The sequence below is a fragment of the Pristis pectinata genome, chromosome 28, assembly GCF_009764475.1.
Source record: "Pristis pectinata isolate sPriPec2 chromosome 28, sPriPec2.1.pri, whole genome shotgun sequence".
Lineage (NCBI taxonomy): Eukaryota > Metazoa > Chordata > Chondrichthyes > Rhinopristiformes > Pristidae > Pristis > Pristis pectinata.
Window position 1 is genome coordinate 4,087,390 of NC_067432.1, and position 20,818 is coordinate 4,108,207.

The 20,818-nt window shown below is 46.9% G+C and overlaps 1 protein-coding gene across 3 annotated transcripts in view; it reads left to right on the forward strand.

Moving 5' to 3' along the window:
- Nucleotides 1-1,352: 1,352 nt before the first annotated feature.
- Nucleotides 1,353-20,818, forward strand: part of LOC127583840 (transducin-like enhancer protein 3-B) — a 90,674-nt gene continuing 71,208 nt past the window's right edge. For all 3 annotated transcript variants that reach the window (XM_052040214.1, XM_052040215.1, XM_052040216.1), the window contains exons 1-4: nt 1,353-2,301; nt 2,510-2,607; nt 2,964-3,027; nt 3,577-3,621. In XM_052040214.1, the coding sequence (XP_051896174.1) occupies nt 2,278-2,301; nt 2,510-2,607; nt 2,964-3,027; nt 3,577-3,621 (231 nt within the window). In that variant the 5' untranslated portion in view covers nt 1,353-2,277. The remainder of the gene's footprint in view (nt 2,302-2,509; nt 2,608-2,963; nt 3,028-3,576; nt 3,622-20,818) is intronic.

Sequence of the window (20,818 nt, forward strand, 5' to 3'; positions counted from 1 at the left end):
TCAAGCGCTTGAGATTTATACACTAAGGTCATAATTTATAGGATGGAACAGATCGCGACAAGATGCAAACAAAATAAGATATTTTTCTTTGTTTTACTTAAGAACACTTGTAGTGACAGAGGAGCCTGAAGTGGGATTGAATAATCTCTGGAGATGGGGGGGACCGATTTACCCGGGATTTACAGGCGAAAGATAGGCCGTTCGGCCCAACTAGAGCACACTGGCCTCCCTTCTCCTTTCTTTCCTCGTGTTGCTCGGTAAATATAACCCTCCTCTCTTTTAGACTAACCTTTCCTTAAATGTACCAACTACTCCCACTGGGTGAAGACCTGTCTTCTGAAATTCCAGTTGGATTTACTGGTGACCATCTGCCGTCGATGGTCTGTAGTTTTGGTTCCCATACCCCCACGAGTTGAAGCAACCCGTAAAGAACCCGCAAACTATCTTTTTCTTTGTGGGGAAAAAAGTGAGATGTTTCCGTGTTTATTTTGTTTTAATAAAGAAACAACTACACATTAATTCTACATAAAAGTTGGGCTATATTTGGCTCCCTGCCATTGGGTTAATGAGCGATTTAGACTGGGATGTTATGGAAGGGGCGGAGTTTTAAAGTTACCAAGAATATGTAAATATTAAATTCAAAGAATAGATATAAACTTTTTATAAACAACATTGGGAGATGGGAAAAAGACTTGTACACATCTTCATGTAGGCGAGTGTTTAAATTGGCTATACTCCTTTTAAAAGACATCTTATGATTAACATTTGCTAAGTATGGACTGTCACCAGAGTTGATGGGATTTGAAGTGATGTGATCATCAGTTTTTATTAATGTTTATTTAAAAAAAATGTGGCTGCTTCGGATTTTCTGCCTTTATCCCTCTTTTTTTTTCCACACAGATCCTTTTACCACATGGTACTGACAGATTGTTTGAGCTGCTCGGCAAAAGACATTCAAAACTAATTAAGCTGCATTCCAGTGGTTATTTGCAAGCACTAGGTAGAATCGAAGGCATTTGTCAGCGCTCCAGGCCCCTCGTGGGTTTGATTGACGGCTCCTGGAGAACCCGCCCCCATCCCCTTATGATTGACAGTCACCAGCACCGCGGACCAACCATGTTCAGAGTCGGGGCGCGGGACAGACGCTATTGGCCACCTGCCTCCACCAAAGGGGTTGCTCGGCGTTGCCCCGGCCCTTCCCTCTTTCCCAGCCCACACCGTCCCCACGTGGGGTCCCGAGCTCGCCAATTGGCCAGTCGGCCCGGCGGAGCCTCGGTTACTTTCCACCCAAATATGGTCAGGCTTTCGCGGCAGCTTGGGAGGGGGGGGAAGCGGAGCCGGAGTGCGGTGCGGTGGGGAGGAGGGGGGGGGGAGTGAAACAAACAGACAAGAAGAGAAGGGGAAGCCGCGTGGAGTGTCTGTGTGTGGCATTCTCTCTGTGATCGCCTGCATTTTGTAGGGACACTACCACCCGGAGCAAAACAACACTCGATAATTGCAAATATCGGAGAGCGAGGCAGGAAATCGACTCGCAGTTCTTGTCAAATGCAAACATCGCCGTGGTGCTGAACTTAATCGAAGATTAGTGCAATTATCTTTTTGTTGTTGTGGTTCCTCTCGGAGAGAGAGAGAGCGCCGGCTGCGATCCCTGCCAGAATGCGTGCGTGTGGGGTGTTTGCCGCTGCTGCTCCTTTGGAACCGGGAGACACTCGCCCTCGCTACTGAACGTTCGATTTTAGAATCTCCCCGGGACCATCCGACGTTCCAAACCCGGTCTCCGGATTCTGAAGACTCCGGGTCAACGTTCCAAATTCCACCCGCGCCTTCCCAAGCGGACGCCACTTTGTTTACCTTAATATTTTTATTTGCAGCGAGCAAACTGATTTTCGTGCGTGTGTGCGTGCTACTTTTTCTCCAATACGTGAGATTTCTTTATTCTCCCTCTCTCCTTCCCCCCCCCCCACCCCCCCACGATTTTTAAAAAAATTATCTACCGGCCGGTGAGGCCGACCGAGACTGTGTGATGATCTGCGAGCCGGAGTGTGGAGCGCTGTCGGCCCCCCCTTACTTGCCCGCACAAAGGGACTTGTAAAACCTCGCCTCCGCCGGAGAGGTCTTATTGCTTTGTTCTGTAGCACTGGGAGTGGTTCCGATCCTGAGCGGCGTGGCGGTGGACTTCTTTACAGCTGTGTGTGTTGTTTTTGTGTTATTGCTACATTTAGCCTCCTACTTGTATCTACCTAGGGTATCCCTGATCGGGGATACATTGTTAAAGAGATGTATCCACAAAGCAGGCACCCGGTAAGTGTGTATCAATCTTTCTGGCGACCGCAGCCTTTTTAACTTTGAATATCTCGAGTTTGTTTAATGTTTAAAGCAGCGATGCGTTGATCCTGGGCTGTTTTAGGACTCCTGTCATTAACTAGCCGGATTGCTGTTCGTGTGTGCGTGAGAGTAGGTTTTGCCACCCTTTCTGTGTTTTTCTTTGACATTCCCCTTGTGCTTTCAGGCCCCGCATCAACCCTCTCAACCGTTCAAATTCACCGTGGCCGAATCATGCGACCGGATTAAAGAGGAATTTCAGTTCTTGCAAGCACAGTATCACAGGTGGGGGAGGAAACGCCGTCCGGCGCCGCGCTCCTATTCCGGCGCAGGACTTTGTACGGAGGGTCCGCTCCTGAGCCCCTCGCACCTGACGCCCTACTTTGTCTCGTCTCCTTCCAGCTCTCCCCACCCTCCCCCTCGCATCAGATAATAAGACTGTGTACTTAACGTGATAATATTGAGCAATCAGCCATTAATTTGCCTTGTGTAGGTTAGTGCATTCCATGTAAACAGACTTTGAATTATTCAGACTGTGTGTAAGCTCATTGTTTGGATAATGTGTTGACACAGTTTCGGTTCCCCGACCACCGTCCCCCACCCCCTTTTGCAAGCTGACACCTTTTCTTTCCCTCTTTCAGTTTGAAGATGGAATGTGATAAACTCGCAAATGAGAAAACGGAGATGCAACGTCACTATGTTATGGTGAGTGCGTGAGTTTTTCTCTCTCGATGTTATTCCTAATAATCCATATTAACACTTTCCAGTTACTTAGTCGGTTGCCATTAGCAGCCGATTAAAGATGGGACATGACGTAGATATTGTCACACGCACCAACTCCTGTGAAGACTCTTAAGACGCTAAAACATGACGCTGTCATTAAAAGTTAATGTACTTGTTTGTAAATGCATTAAGTTTCAGTGTAATGCTTAATAAGTTGATTTCTTTGTGGTGGCTCTATCACTGGTTAATGATTGCTAAAATTCAGCACCTTCTCGGTGGATGCGAGCCAATATATTTGGATTAATATTTTAGAAAGAGTAAACCAGTTATACATGTGGGCCGGGAGTCATCGATTTATCGCTTCCGTCGCCACAACTCTTGTTTTCGAGAGCAAGGTGGGAACCAGGCAGCGGGAGACAGAGCTTGGGGTTTTAACACGTTGAGGGCAAATGAGTTGGGCGAGTTATTGTACTGAGACTTCATTTTAAAATAAACCAATGTAAGTTTTAATGCATTTGATTTCTGTTTCAGTATTACGAGATGTCTTACGGTTTGAATATTGAAATGCACAAACAGGTAAGAATGCAAGGAGGATACGAGTCTGAGACTTTACTGACGTATGTTTTTAAAAGATTCTGCTATTGCAGGTGCAGAGTCAAACCCAGGTATTCCTGCAGATTGGGGTGTGGAAATTCTGGCGTGGGTTTGCATAATGGTGTTTTTGAATCGAGGTGGCGGCACTTTCACGTTGTGCCACTAGTTGGCACTGCTGCTTCTGCCTTGAACGGCTGACAATTTTGCCTCGGCCGCCCCTGTTCCAACATTCGCCAGTGTCAGGTTCCCAGATAGCTGTGTTACTAATTAGAGGTAATGCGAAACTTGGGTAATCTAATGTCAGGAGCTTAAAGGGACAGGGCTCCTTTTGTCTCTTGCAAGCAGGCTTTTGAACGGATTTGCCCCACTCCCTGCGGAACATTCCCCTACAAAAGCACCAGACCTCCACTCGAGGTTTTTTAATAAAAGCATTTAAAATTAATGAGTGGACGTTCCCTGAATAAAAAGGATAAATCGGCTATTGTTTTCGGAACAATTGTCCTTCAATTTAAAAGAAAGGAAATGTATAGTTTGTGCATGTTTTATGAAGACGTGGATTTAATGCTTGTGGATCTGCTGTTCAAGAGTATGGAGTGGGGTGTGTTGGCTGGAGAATGAGAGGGCAGGAATCTTGAGACAAATTTGTTTTGGCTTGTCCTTCCCACCCAGGGAGAGATTAATGGAAGTTGGGTGACTCTGCTGTTTCACCGGAGGATAATTAAATCCTCTCTTGCCTCGGGCAGTTGTGGGGTGCGGGCAGCTCTGCCTAGGGCCGCAGGAACTGCCTGTCTCCAGGCCAAACTTGGGCAGTGGCTGGTGTGTGTAAAGCACGGCTGGCTGTTGTGAAGTGCGGTCAAACCAGCCACATGGCTGGGCTGCACTGGCTGGGCAACAGCACGTCTTGTCCCTTGTTGTGTGTCACTAACACAGGCAGGTTTTGATGACTGTCGTTTCACCAGCACCAATTCAGATGGGCTTATTGTCATTTACGCTAGGGTACAATGAATACCTTGTGTGAAGCTCTCACTGTAAACAGTATGTGTTGTAATACAGCAAGCATAAAACTAAGTGAAGTAGTGCAAAAAGAAACGGTCAGGCTGCTAGAGGAACACGCACACAATGCTGGTGGAGCAGAGATCAGAGGGGGAACAGTGAGAGAGGGTCTTGCAGATCTCCTGTCTCGAAGAGGGAAGGAAAACCCCTTCAGGGCAGGTGTACTTTGAAGAGACTTCAGTGGAGCAGTAAGATGGATGCAGAGTTCAGAGGGGAGCAGTGAGAGTGTCGCTCCAGATTTCCAACATCTGCAGTCTCGTGTGATGAAGCTACTGGATTGTATTAAAACCCCATCCGATGACCCTCGAGGAAGGAGGTGACTACCTTGTCCAGACTCCTTGACGTGGTCGACTCTAAACTGCTGCCTCTATTCGGGAGAAACGAAGGACGGTAAATGCCGGTGTCACCAGTAACATCCACATTCAGTGGGAGAGTGGGGAGCAGAATTACCACACTTTTATTCTCTAAGAATGAAAATTTTGTTAACTATTCAGTAGAGTCAAACTCCGATAATCCAGCATGGCTGGGACTTTGGACGGACAATTTTCAGGCCAATTGGAACATTTTTCTATTTAAATACTCAACACACTATTAAACCACTTCATTAGATGTTGCATGGTTTTACAATTTTTCAGTGCACCAGGTAAGTTTAAAAGAGGTGCAGGAACCTGGGCCCTGTGGGTGTGAAGGGAGAGCGAGAGCAAGACGTTGAACGGTGGGGAATTTCAGAATTGTCAGGCAGCTGGGTTATTGGACCTTCACTACCTCTGGCACACGCTGCTCCAATTATTGCCGGGTTGTGTGTTCTGGATGTCCGGAGCCAACAGAGTGGGTCAGGATTGGTTTCCTGGACCTGTGGCGGGACTGAGCTGAAGTGATGGCAAATCCTCTTCTGGAGGTGCAAGTTGTTTTGGAAGATCGCGGAAGAATTCAGTGACTCTTCTGTCTGTGATCCTGACAGCTTCAGATTAATCTCCTGTCAGCAGTCGGTGGCTGCGATCCTTGCAGAGTGCTGCTGACAGCCAGCTCTCAACAGCAATGTAATGCTAGGAGACCTCGGAAAGATTTCAGTTAGTGTGGCCAAAGAGAAACACAGCAGGTACTGGAAATGCTCAGCAAGTCGGTCAGCGTCTGTGGAGTGAGAAACAGTTAAGGTTTCGGGGCAACAACCTCTCGAACATTTTCTCTCCACAGGTGCTGCCTGATCTGAATAGCTGCAGCATTCTTGTTTCCTTGAGTGGCATTGCCACAAGGACTAGCTGCTTGAGTCTGTACCAGGAAGGTGTTAATGTGCAGTGGTAACATGGGAAAACCTACAGCCAGTTCGGGCACAGGAAGCTCCCCCAGGCAGCTATTTCATGGGGTAAATTGGTCAGCATAATATCCCTGTCCTTCCAAATAGTACTGTGGGATTTCAGAAACTGACTTATTATCACTGACATATGAAATTTGTTGTCTTGCAGCAGTAGTACTACGCAAAGACAAAATCTATAAATTACAAAACTAAATAGTGCAAAAAAAAAGGAATAATGAGGTAGTGTTCATGGACTGTTCAGAAATCTGGCGGAGAGGAAGAAGCTGTTCCTGAATCGGTAGTCCAGTCCGGAATGGTTTGGGATGGGTCAGCTTGCAGTGTAGCTGATAAAGCTGCTGCCAAGCCATTCAAGCAACCTGGGTTCAATCTTGATCTCTGGTCTGTCTGTGTGCAGTTTGCACATTCACCCTGTGGGTTTCCCCCGGGTGTTAGTGGGTTAATTGGCTGCTGTAAGTTTCCCCTAGTGTGCAGGTGAGGGGTGGAATTTGGGAGGGCAGGAGTTGGTTGGTATGTAGGGAGAATAAAATGGGATTAGTGTTAATAGGTGCTCGATGGTCAGCACACACTTGTGGGCCGAAGGGCCTGTTTCTGTGCTGTGCGACCCTGACACATCCAACCCAGCAGAGACTTGGGCTTTGACAGCTGCACACCACCCAGATTTGGCCCTGTGCTTAGTATGATGTTTGACCATCAGGCAGGATTTCTTTTTGCATTGTGGTCTTGGGTGTGGGACTTAAACCCATGACTCAAAGGTGGCTGCCACAATCAGTGCCCCAATCAGACCTCCTGCCTTTTCTCCTCCTGCATCTTGTGCTGCATGAGAGATGCAGAGTTTACATTGTTCTTTCTGTCTCCATTATTGAACGTTTCCCTTATATGATGAGGTGGACTCTTGACCTCACAATCTACCTTATGACCTTGCACCTTATTGTCTACCTGCGCTGCACTTCCCTGTAGCTGTGACACTTTACTCTGTATTCTGTTATTGTTTTTACCCTGTACTACCTCAATGCACTGTAATGAATTGACCTGTACGATCGGTTTGCAAGACAAGTTTTTCACTGTACCTCAGTACAAGTGACAATAATAAACCAATATTGTTGTTTGGCTTTGAGCTCGGTGAGCTGTGTTTGAACGTGCCAGCTGGTTGGATAAGATTGTATCTAGTTGAGGGGAGGGTGATGGACTTGACTGAGTAACTTGGAACAACCTGCACTATGGCTTCTGACAAGTGACCTCTCACTGGAGCCAGTGTTGGACTCACTGACCTGTTGGGTACAATTTGGGTTGGTCAAGAACGGTGGGAGTGCTACACTGCCAGAGATGCTGTGAAATTGGGTAAGGTCCAATGAAGGCAAGAGGTGTCCCCTGTCTCATGACTCATCCCATGTTGTTACAAAGGGCCAGTCTATTGTATCGCTGTCGGAGGCTGAGGGGAGACCTGATCGAGGTTTATAAAATTATGAGAGGCATAGAGTAGACGGTCAGTCTCTTTCCCAGAGAATCCCTGAGGACAGGTGAGAGGAGGAAGGTTTAAGGTAGGTGTGTGGGGCAAGATTTGTTTTGGAGTGGTGGGTGTCTGGAATGGGCTGCCGGGGAGGGGGTAGAAGCAGCTACAAATGTGCTGTTTAACAGGCTTTTGGATATACGTATGAATGTGCAGGGAATGGAGGGATACGGATCGTGTGCAGGCAGAAGAGACTTGGTTTAATTTGACATTATGTTCGGCACTGACATCGTGGGCCGAAGGGCCTGTTCCTGTGCTGTACTGTGTTCTACGCTGTGCCTAAATTGGCTGCCGTGATGTCAGTTCTTGTTAACCTTGCTGTTCTTATCAGTGGACTCTAGCAAGTGATGCTGGAATGTTGTTTGCATTCAGTGTGTATTCCAGGGAGGGGGGGGGGGGTCACAACGTGGTGGGGTTTGACCCCCCCACCCCACCATGGGACCGAAGAGGGGATTTTATCGGGATTCCTCAGCTGAAGTCGTTACTTTTGGAGCACGGTGAATTCACCAGCCTCAAATTGCACCGAATCATCAAACTATTTTCCTCCGATTCCTCTTGTACCTGTTTAAGGCAAGGGTGACGGGTCTGAAGATGGCTTCTCTTCTGGGGCCGTGAATTATGTTTGTAAAGGCAAACAGCGATGTAACAGATGAGCCCATTGGTCTGTACTTGTGACATTAGTGGAATGCAAAATATTGTCTCAAGCACCTGGCAGCCGTCCTTCAGAGCTCCCTGGACTAGAGGGAACCTCAGTTTAACAACTTGAATAGATGGCACCTGTGATTATGCAGCACTCGTGTAGTATCCCGCATTCTGCCATGTCTGGGATGGGTCTTGAACCCACTACCTCCTGGCTCCCAGCTGTGAGTGTTGCTCTGAAGCTTTGGTCACACTCGAGTCATGGTGGTTCTCGGAAGCAGTGGTTATTGTATTCTCCACCACGAAGCCTGTGATTGAGGTGACCAGCTACTAACCACAGCTTGGAATAGTGTGTCCCAAACTAGAAGGTGGTCTTCCTGAGTGTCATGTCTTGATGTTCTCCATTGTGGGTTCAAGTACCACAACATGCTCTTGAGCACAGAAATGTAGACCGGCACTCCCATTGCAGTACCAAGGGAGTTTTGCACTGTTTGCGTTCAGTGTTGAATGAGTCCCTGCCTGCTCAGTAGATGTTGATAGTCCCATGGCAGGATTTGTGAGCAGAGTAGGACTTGGCTTCTGTGGTCCTGACCCAATGTTCATTCTGCATCCAAATCATTAATCCTCTACTCATTCTTGTGCTGCATTTCCCACTCTACATATTCTATATGATGTCAGAGGCAATTTGGCCCAACAAGTCTAAGCCTGCAGTAGGTGCACTTCAAGAATCAAAGTACATTGGTTGTAAGCTAAAACCTGGGAAGATCTAAAGAGGATGTGGAAGGTGCTATGGAAGTGCATGTCTTTCTAATCTGTGTCAATTCTGTTTGGGTTTGAGGTGGACACACCAGGGTTGTCTTGTCACAACTTTTGGTCATGGGATTACTTGGTACAATCACTGGCTGTTGCACTATACCTGTTTAATACAACAAGGAACAAGGCTTGGAGGAAGTTTTTGAATTTTTATTCAAATTCCTCTATGATGGCCTCGCCCCTCCCGATCTGTGCTGCCTCCCCCTGCTCTAACCAAAGTGTGTGTGGTCATGGGTACACATGTCGAAGTTTTTATGACGCTCTTGTGAAATGCCTTGGATGTGTTGTAATTTTAAAGGCGGATTGTATAAACAGAATGGAGTTGGTATTAATTTGCCTCTCCACTTAGAGGCAAATTAGTATCTCTGTTGCTCCATCCTCGTCCTTTACACTCTGTGGAATTGTTGTGGAAGGAGTTTTTTTTAATAAAATGTCAGTGTGCCGAAGCTAGTGAGAAGCAGAAAACGTGCACTTGTCTGGTTGAAACATTACAATGGGAGCCTTCCTGAAGGAAGGGAAGCAATAATATGTTCAATGACCCTCTCACTGCTCTTGTGTGGGCTTTTTACTGCAGGGAGTTAAGAGGTTCTCCACATCAATCACAGCTGTACAGTATTTTGACTCTTACAAGGGGCCTTCTTTGGTACTATATCTTGTGTTAGTAAGCAGAATTAAGAGCTAAATTGGCCTCCAGTTTGGCCTTGTCTTCCCTGCCTCTGGCCTGCCTTGTTTTTGTAGCAGTGTTGCCATGGTTATAGAAGGAGTGTCTCTTGGTGCTGTCGCTGTGCCAATGGCATTTCTCTTGATGAGTGTGCCTGGGCAAACATGAAACACTTATTGACTGCGTCAACGAAGAATTCTTCTGAGCTCTCGGCTGGGCAGTGGTTAGATATGCCCCGGGTCAGGGAGGGATAGGGAACTCTGTTATATTAGCAATCCACTGGTCCCATTGGAACATGTACAGATACTGGGGAAAGAAGACTGCCTTTCCCTCCCTCCCTCCCCTCCTGTTTGCCTGCCAAACCTCATCACATTGGGAATTCCCAAAGTGCTTCACCGTCTATTAAGTACACTTGAAGTGCAGTCACTGAAATGTAATGTGAGAAGGAGGGGGGAGAGCCAATTTGCACACAGTAAGCTCCCACAAATGCCAGTGGTAGTGACCGTTTCAGTGACGCACAGGGATCAACACTGACTGCCAGCTGCCATGGAAAAAAACTCTGCTAATCAGGACTTTGCTACTAGATCTGAGCGGGCAGGTGGGATTTTAAATTAGTGTCCCTTCCGACACGTGGCACCTCCCGATTAGGCAGCACTTCGATCTCGGCATAGATTTTCACGCTTGCATCTCTGGCGTGGAACTTGGAAGCAAGAAAGCTGCTGAGAGTCACTGCTAACGGCGTTGGCCAAATACACTGACGTTAACTGCAAGGATGAATGTGGAGGGGGTGTGACGTTATCTACTTCGGGGGTGGAGTGCAGTGAGTCTAGAGATTTGCACATCTTTGTACCTCTGTTGCTCACCTTTTCTGGGTTGGTTGTCACACTGTGGCTTAATTAAAGCAGGGACAGTCATCTCTTCCACATAGATTCTGTAAGTAACCAAGAGCAAGGGGGAAGATGTGCTTTTAACCCAAGCTGCCCGGGTGGGTCAGACAAAACACTGGCTTCATTTAAGGGTAAATTTGTTTTTGACTCTTCAAATGATACTCCCGCCCACCTCGACCCAACTTCTGATCCAAGGACTTCCCTTTATGGTTCGTGTTTCTGGAGTCTGGGTGTGGAAGGTTACTGTGGATGGTTTATCATTGTACAGGAGGGACACCAGGTTGCTAGAAGACCATTGCAAGGTTATACCCGTTCAGTTGTTGAAAAGCTGTGGCTGGTCTGTTTCCATGCAGGGGGTGGTTTGGTGCAGGGGGTGGTTTGGTGCAGGGGCATGGGTGGTGTTGAGGTAAGGGGCGGGGAACACGGGTGGAAAGTTTGGATGTTGGCTTGGACATTTTCTGTGGGCGGTGAGTCAGGTGGCTAGTGACATCTCGACCATCTGGGCACCAGAGCTGCCACCTACCCAGCACTGAACCTTTCATAGCGTTGTGTTAGCCAAAGCAGCTCTTGGCCAATAAAGTAGTTTTATTCATAGTCACCATGAAAGTGATCTAAAACTTGCCCTGTTACCTCCAATGAGCTTGTGGCGTCTTTCTGTGCACAATGATTGCCCCGTTTGTTGGTGGTCAGTGTGACTTGGCCTCGTGGGCTGCTTGGTCACTTGGCTTGGATTTGGTGTCTCAATGGGGCACAGCACCAGCATCCCCACCTTAAACCCTGTGAGGCTGTTCTCCCCTTCAGTGAGTTCCTGGCTGATCTGTGACTAACCCTGTATTAACAATACCATGAATATTTTCTTTCTTTTTTTTTTGGGGCAATGTGTAGCCTGACCTCCTGAGTTCCTCCAGCAATTTGTGCATCTATGGAGGGAAAGGAACAGTCGATGTTTTGGGCCAAAATTTTTTAAGGAAATCTTTTAATCTCTGGTTTAAAACCGGTGATTGGACTGATGTCAACAGTATGTTCCATATTTAAACAGCCACTGTGCTATGGTGTTTCTTAACTTTAATAGTTTCTCTTTCTCTCTCCATCCACTATCACTTCTCCTTGGAATCTTTAACCATCAATCAAATAATCCCTAAACTCCTAAATACAAGAGTGTGCACCCCTGCTTGGTGCAATCCCTCCTCCTGTGGCCTTTGTGGTGTGAGTATCATTCTGGGAATTCTATGCTATATTTCCTACAAGGTATACATATCCTACCTGAGAGGGGTCATAGCACATAGAACACCACAGCACAGTACAGGCCCTTCGGCCCACAGTGTTGTGCCGACATTTTATCCTGCTCTAAGATCTATCTAACCCTTCCCTCCCACACAGACACATGAATGATAGAAAAATAGGGGGCTATCTAAGAATCTCTTAAATGTCCCTAATGTATCTGCCCCCACAATCTCTGCAGGCAGTGCGTTCCATGCACCCACCACTCTGTGTGTGTGTGTATATATGTGTATATATGTATGTGTGTGTGTATATATATATATAAAAATAAAAAAAACTTACCCCTGACATCCCCCTTGTATCTTCCTCCAATCATCTTAAAATTACGTCCCCTCATGTTAGCCATTGTCGCCCTGGGAAAAAGGTCTCTGACTGTCCACTCGATCTATGCCTCTTATCTTGTACACCTCCTATCAAGTCACCTCTCATCCTCCTCTCCAAAGAGAAAAGCCCTAGCTTGGTCACCCTATCCTCAAGGGTCCTGGACAGTTCACAAGCTCAAAGGTCGAGTTTTGAGTGCTTGTTGGTGACTATTGATTTGTGGATGCAGTTCGTCAGGAGCAAGTGGGAGGAGTGGTGGTGGATGCTGTAGTTCCAGGGTCGCTAGTGTGGATCAGTGTCCCCCTCACCAGCATTGCCCAGTATTTACTTTGTCACGGGGCCAGGCTTTGTATCTGAGAAAACTCCTCACGACGCTTGGGTTTGGGAGCCACGAGCTTTGGGTACTTGGCTGTGGAGCAGAATGCTGGGGGCTGATGGGATGTGGCACTCTGGGGTGATCCTACTGTGTGGAGGGCTCACTCCAACTTGCATTTATATAGCGCCCTTTAGCATCTGTTTTTTAATTACTTGATGGGATGTGGGCAGTGCTGGCAATGCTGCTATTTTATTTATCTATTCGCTCCCCCCCCCCCCCCCCCCCCCCCCCCCCCCCAATTGATGTCCCATTTGGACAGTGACAAAGCTCTGTTCCTGTGTTTCTGGCCAGTCTGTTGCTGGTTCTCCAGGTGTGCCCCAGGTTTCAGTTCTGCTTCACACCTCTTCTGCATGTTGTTTTTGGGAGGCCACGTTTTCACTTGCCTTCGGATGTCTGTCTTGTTGCTGTTCTGTAAAGCTATTGGCTCCCATTCCAAGTACACGGCTGCTCCATCTCCAACCCCTTCTGGGACTGATGGTGCTTGTATCGTGGCTGGTCTGTGTTTGAGATGTGGATGGTTTTTCTGAGGCAGGTTGTATGAAGCACGTTGTAGGAACACAATCCTCTCCCTAAGGTGGTGATATCTGCTTTGGTGCAGTTGAATTCCAGCCCAATTTGCCAGCTGAATGTATTGTTGGGTTCTCCCCCACCACCACCACTTTGGATGTGGTGTGTGTGTGTGAGAGAGCAAGGCCACCTACGAAACTGAGGACTTGAAGTGGTGAAGAGAGGTCCATCGGTGTGTTTTTACCATTCATGTTATCCAGCGAATGGTTTTTGAAGGGAATTGAAGATGTGATACGTCCCTGACACACTGCCACTTCTGAACTGAACTTTCTGTGGTCAACCCTGCAGCAGGAGCTTTCCCTGATTGTGCAGAGAGGGATTCTGCATGCCTGTGGAATGTGCTGTACGCAGGTCCTGAGGACCCTGTCAGAGACATCCTCAAATCTGAACTTTGTGTAAAGTTGTCTTTGCCAGTCTAAATATGGTATCATTGAGTTTCATGAAGATCTGGTCTGCTTGCTTTTTGAGAATTCTGACTGTCCGATAAACACTTCTGATCTGACACAATACCTTGCTTGCCACAGACAAGTGCAATACCGTGGTGGTTATTGCAGTCACTGACTTCTGCTTTAAGTTCATATGCTTATCCAGCACCCATTGTTTCCCAGACTGATGTGAGGTGGGGCACAGATGGGGGCAGATCACTTGGGGTTTGTGTCAAAATTCAATTTGACCTTGCAACTTTTTTCCTTTAAGGATTTGACAGTGTGGATGATGTTTGCCTTTTTGGGGTCGTGTGTGTTGATATCAGAATCTTCTGCCTCCTAATGCTTGTCTCTTTAGGTGGCTTCCTTGTTCAGCAGGTCTTTGAAGTGCTCTTCCTGTTGTCAGTAGGTGGTCTTTGTCGCTGATTGGTTTACTTGTTGGTGCAAGCCATTTGCCACTGCTGCATCAATTTATGGCCAGTTCCCCATTCACCATTGATCTGTTTGTCTCCTTTGCTGCTTCATTCACATTTATTGGGCATTGTGCTGAGTCAGGGCAGCATTGCCCTATTTGCCTCTTTGATTCTGGCTCTCAAGTCTGCTCCTGATGGGCTTCCACTCGAGCAATGACGATTCCGCAAGGATGGCAGCATCCTCGTGGCTTCCCAAAACTGAAGACGTACCACCCCTTGTTGATCTCCTGATCCTGTCCATCCACTCTTACACCTAAGCAGTGGTCTCCCATCTCACCTGTGATTGAGACATAGAAGGACACTGTCCTAATGCAGGGAAATGCGATGAATGCAGATGGGCAAAAGGTTGGTATGGATCTGGTGGGCTGAAGGGCCTGTTTCTTTCCATATAGATCTGACCTGATTTGGCTTTCCTTTCTCCTACATTGACAGCAGGCTTTGGAGGGTATGGACGAAGTAGAGTTTATTGTCACGTGCACAAGTACGTGTGTGCACAGGTGCAATGAAAAACTTACTTGCATCACAGGCACATAGCACCAGATAAGCAGAATTCACAAAAAGAACAAATTAAATCTTTTTTTTACAAAGAACACAATTAGAACAAAATAAACCAAAGTCCATTTTAGTGCAAAGTGATCAGAGTGGTCATAGTGTTGCTAAGCTGTGGTGATTAGGATTGTGTCAGTTGGTTCAAGAACCAAATGGGATTTCAGGCTTCTGTACCTCTTGCCCGATGGTAGCGGTGAGAAGATGACATGGCCCAGATGGTGGGGATCTTTGGATGTTGCTGCCTTGTGGCAGTGCCTTCTGTAGATACCACTGATGGTGGGGAGGGATGTGCCCGTGACGTATTGGGCAGAGTCCACTTCTCTCCGTAGCTTCTTGCATTCCTGTGCATTTGAATTGCCATACTGGACCCTGATACAACCAGTCAGGACACTTTCAATGGTACATTGGGAGAAGTTTGTTAGTTCGTGTCTTGGTGTTGAGCATTTCACTCTTCATGCCAGTGGCGTCCTTCCACGGGTAATCATTGGCTTCTGTGGGTCATCACACGTGGTAATGGTGCAAATTTGCACAACACATTCTGGCATGTTTTATGGGGCAGAGTTAATGTCCTAACTCCCACTCCTCACCCTGCAAGACCAGGGTGTCTGTTTTTACTGACACCTCCTCCTCCTTGGACTGAGCATTGTGGTTGAACCTACTACCAGGAGCCAAAGCCCCATTAGCACAAACTGTGGGAATCATTAGACCTTGCAAGTTGTTCTGCTTCATCCTGGCACTGATGCCCCCTGAGATAAGGAGGTGGTTAACAACTGGTGACATTGGTGGGTCTGGAGTTGTACAAAGGCCATTCTGGGCAAGGATGGCAGGTTTGCCATTAGTCAGCTTGTTGGGGGTTTTATAAAGATCCAGTATTTTAGTTGCAGAGCTGAGCATTTTTTTAAAATTCCAGATTTAATTCATTACTTGAGCTTGAATTTCCCAGCTGCTGTGTTGGGATTTGAAGTCGTCTCTGGATCGGTGGCCCAGATCTCTGGGTGCTAGTCCTGGAGCCTAACCACTACACTACCCTGTTCTGCCAAAACTAAAGAGAGGCATTGGGCAAGTGATCTGGTTTGGCCAGAATTGTGTGTATATATAAAGCCATGGGAAAGGAATTTAGGGAAGGAATTCGAGAGCCGTGGACCTTCCCAGCTGAAGGCACGACTGGCAACTGTGGTGTGAGAGGAATTGAGGCTGTTTTGAGGGAATGCTCTGCTTTAAGGGTGGTGACTCTGGAGTAGGTGCTGGGAAAGGAGAAACAGTTTAAAACAGAAAATTGGAGTTTAAAAGCAGCTTCACCAAGATAGGGTAAGCGTGAATAATTCATCTGCACTCCTGTCTTCGGACCTGTCTGTCTGATTGAATCTGCCAGCATTACCATCTAGCGCTCTTCTCTGCACTGGGGAATTGTTTTGTTCTGAGGTTCAGATGGGATTTGCGAGAGAGGCGAGCACATTGTTTTTCATTAGATCCTGTGGATTGGAAGAAAAGTGGATGACTAGTGCAGTGAGCAGCACGAGCTGAAACCCTTGGCAAATGATCGTGAGTGGGGCTGGTTAATTGGCTAAGTTGGGTTGCACTGATGATGATGAGGAGCAGCTTGTCCACTATGTCCAACACCCGCCCTCTGAAGGTTTATTTTGTAATTTCTTTTTCCCCGGCTGCCTCTAACTTGCACAACAATTTAAATCCTTTTGTTCTTCTCAGGGAAAAAATACTGCAAGAGGAGAGAGGTGGTGAATGAATCTGCTAATGTTCCATTTGTCCAGTCCTGCCTCTCTAAGCAGGCTCTATCCACAACTTTACATTTACACAGCAACTTTTAATGTAGTGAAGTGTCCTGGGGATGACTTGGACAGTTTCTATGTTGCCGTAGGAGATGCTGGGATAGGTAACTGAACCCTTAGTTAAGTGGAACAACATGGTGGAGAGGCTTTGTAAGGATATTCCAGAGCTTAAGGTGCATTGGGAAATGTGCAAGAGGTGAGAGTTGTAGCGATGTGTGGCTGGACAGTGTTGGACTGAGAGGTCTGCCATTTGTGTACACTGTGATTGCTGCACTTTCTGTACTTCCTCTGGGACGTTTCATCCCTGAGCAGTTGGCATTGATTTGGATGGAAAATGCATTCAGTTGGTATTTGGTTTGGTCACTGTTCCTCCTGAAATACCAGGAGAACTTTGATCAGCTTTGGCGTGGGATCTTTGTGATGCTACTCAAACGCGGGGCTGTGATTCACACTCTGTTCCAGTGACGTGTTTGAAGCAGAGTTTTGTTAAATGGCTTGAACCTTTTACCAGTTTTCAGGGAATTTGTGCAAATACCTGGAAGGACACGAAGTATGGGTAAGAGTGGCTCATTGGGTGAAGTCTGGTGTACAGGTTCGGGGCTGTGGAAGGGATTGAGGAGATTTGGCCTAAGTTAATTGGATAGCTTTTCCAACGTTTCAGGGAAACACTGTTTCCTACCCTATAGATCTACAAATAACACTACTTCAGAGTCTGCCTCCCAGGATGCTCAATGACTGTTTTAATCCCATGAGTCATGATCTGTATATTCCTGACATCTGATTCCAGCGAGACCATGTTTCCTCATTGCCCTGGGTGAGGCAGTGGGCTACTACTGATCCGATCTGGAATGCCCCTCAATTTTCAATGACAAGCCTTTTTATGAACTGTGTGGGAGAGCAATATTATATTAGCCTCAATGTGAAATAATTGCTCTTGAACTTGCCACAGATGCTCTGTTTTCTGGGAAATGCCAATTTTCCCACAGCAAGCTAGCTCCCATTTGATGACCAGATCACCCAGTTAATACTGGCTTGGCGATTCCTCCTTGTGTCAACCACCTAAGAGTGGCGTTGGGTCTGAGGCCCTCTGAGTGAGTTAATGGGCTATGTACGGACTGAACAAGAGTGGAGGAGGGGTCTGAATGATCTCAGGCACCACTTTTGTTCATGAAGCAATCATAGGACCCCTTGAGTAATTTGTGGTGTCACATGCCTGATGCTTTCAATGTGAATGGATATCTTTATTGAAGCAATTATGCCTTGCACTGGAAGTGCTTTTTATATATTAATTCATGGAATATTGGCATCACTAGCAAAGCTAATTGCCCCTTGAGCTGAGTGTTGCTTTATCATTGAATCAACCGCTGTTGAGAGTGGACACACATTGGTGAGGGCGGTGAGTTTGGGCTTGTTGGATGTTAGTGAACTGGTTGGGTTTTTAATGACAATCTGGTAGCTTCATAGTCACTGTTACTGATGCTAGTTTTTAAATTCTACAATGTATTTAACTAAATTGAAACTGCTTTACATCCATTGTGGGATTTGAATTTGATTTAAACCTTCTGGAATACTTCCCTGTAAATTAACCACTACTTTCACCACCCCAAAAAAAATCTCTTCATTTCACACGTGGAAGCCCCGACTTGACGTCTTCTGTGTCACCCCTGCAGATGGGAGCTGTTCAAGTGTACGTGTGGGGAGGCTGAGATTCAATAAACTTCTCCCTCCCACCCACTCTCTCTGCCTCACTACTTCTCTCCTAAGGACAGTGGAAGGACAAACGGCTTTCAGCTTTTGACAGATGATGAAGTGCACCCTTGTGAAAAGATGCTGGGTGGTTGGAACGGGGAGTGGTCTGTGTGCCTCTGTGCTGAGCCCCTGTGGAGGTTAGATGCTGGTGATGGGAATGTGTGCACCTCGCCTCCTGCCACTGGGACTGGTTAGCTCTTTCAATCAGCCAGCACACGTATGATGAGCTGAATGGCCGTGACCCTGTAATAGTTTTAGATACTGGATTTATCCTGTGAGTATGAGGTTAAAAATTTGCTTACAACTTGTGACAGCTCTCGCAATTCTGAAAGCCCTTCCACAGGAACAAGCAGTGCCCTAGATCAGCAGGTATTGCTGAGACTGCACAGCTCCAGGAGACTGGGTTCAATCCTGACCTCGACTGCTGTCTGTGCGGAGGTTTGCATGTACTTCCTGTGTGTGTGTGTGTGTTTCCCTCCATGTACCAAAGACATGCCACTGTTATTTCTAGTGTGGGTGGGTGGCAGGGGAATTGGGGGAAGTTGATGGGCGTGTGGGAGAGTAGGTTACGGGGGAATGGGACTGATGGGAAATCTGGGAGCTGGCATTGACTCAATGGGCTGAATGGCCTCTTTCTACATCAAATTAGAAAATGCTGATCATTAGAAGCCCCATGCAATTTGCTAAGCAGTTATTTGGGCTGGAGTGGTATGTATGATGGTACACACTCATTGCTGTAGATCTAAAGACCTGGGCATATTGATACACATGCAGCACATCTCTGGTGTCAGTTCCTTGCCCTTTGTGTTGAGTATAGTGTATAAAGAAAATTGTGACCTTGAGATTGTCCAAATCTGACCAGAGATGAGTGTTGCCCATCAACTTGGAGAGGACTGTGTCAGAAATAGTGCTGAGGATGTTTTAGACTGACAATAATACAGGGTCAGTGCAGTGAGGTGGTGCTGAGCTCGAAGGTCACCCTGGATCTTATTGAATGGTGCAGCAGGCATGAGGGGCTCCTTCTGTTACCGTGTTCTTTCGACCAGAATTGGGTCAACACAAGGACTAGATGGGCCAAATAGCTGGTTGCAGTGTGGTTTTTCTCCAGCACAGTGGCGATGCTTCTCTGGCTCCACACTAGGCATTGTCACTCCTGAGTTATTTGTTTTGCTTTAATTATACTTCCAGCCCAGTGACTGGTGAATAAAATGAGTGAGTGTGCTGGTTGGTTTCTCTCTGTGCCTTGATCTGATGCCCCACCAAACTGCTGAGTGTAGTGTTGTTACAGGAACCCTGACCACAAAAGGTTGCCCTTTAAATTCTGAGGCCAAACTTCCTTATTCACACAAGCAATGCATGGAGTTCAGGGAAACATGACTGCTCACCACAAGATGAAATCAGTACTGGCAGGCCTTAAACAAGATGCAAATGTCCCATGGTTGTGCCAGTAAAGGTCTTTTGGCTGAATCACTTGGCACAAGGAGAGAACACCCTCTCATTTGCTGCTGACACCCACATCACCAGGTCCCTCTAGGGTTTGAGCACTTTGTACATAATGCAAATTGACTTGTTTTGAACATTGTACATTTGTGAACCGGCAGGAGCTTCTAGACCCATCCTGGCTGGTCTCTCGACAGTGATGCTACAGTACGGGTGCTCGCCCATCCGAAAGTAGTGTGAACTTCTCAAGACTTGGGAGGGAGCAGTGGGGGATGAAGCAGATTGAAGATCCGTGCAGATAATGGGGTGGGTCTGGGGAAAGTCCCTTCCTGCTTTTACCTGGGTGATTGTAAACAGACCAGGAGGGCTTGTTGCCTTGGAGGTGTGTGTATATTTGGGCAGATTGGCTTACCTAGAATGTACAACTTGTGCTGGTTGAGACCAAGTCCTGTTCTGGTGCAGATCTGTGGGGTTCTTGCTAGATGTCTGCACCTTCACTTGGTGTGTAGGGCGAATGAACAGCTCTGTGGGTTTGGCTGATGAAGCTTGTAGTTTGAATGGGAATTGGGTGAGGGACGTGGTGGGCTCCTGTAACCCCAGTTGAAGAGACTGTTTTGAGCCTTGATTAGGCTTGGTGTGCTGCGGGAAAAGAAAATCCTACTCCAAAAGGCATTGGAGAAGGTGCATTCATGTCTAATCTGTGGGCAGAGAGATCCTGAATGCATCAGTGTCCTAAATCTTGTTCCAACTAAAATTTGAATGTGTTCACAACACAATGTTTAGTTTTAAGAACTTAACACAATGCAGATGCCATTCTTGATGGAAAACTAATTGTCAAGAGGTATTTTGCCCTGTGAGAGATCAAACTTTGGTTTATTTTTGTTCAGTCCCTGCCTGTGGATATTCTGGTAATAGTTGGCCTTTCCCAAGGTGGTCTTGGGGAGAGAGGATGAGCCACTGCCCCGAATTGCTGGTTTTCGTGAGATTTAATACACGGAGGCTTGTGTGGCTGATACCATGGAATGTCGGGGCGTCACCATCCTGGGGTGGGTGGCTCCATCAGAAGGGGGCAATTCTTCCACTAGGCAGGAGGCTGGGAAGGGATTGGAAGAGGCATTTGAAGTCGTGACAGGAGGGAAATTCCCTCTTGGGAGTCTCTGGGAGAAATGGAACAGAGAAAGTGGCTCAAAGGAAATGAGTAAACAGTCCTTCACACAGTGAGTGTTTTAGAATCTGGAATGTGCTTGTGGGGTAGAAGCAGATTCAATCATGGCATTCAGGATAGTATGTGAATGGAAGAGAATTTGTTGGGCCACAAGGGAGAGGGTGGGAGGTG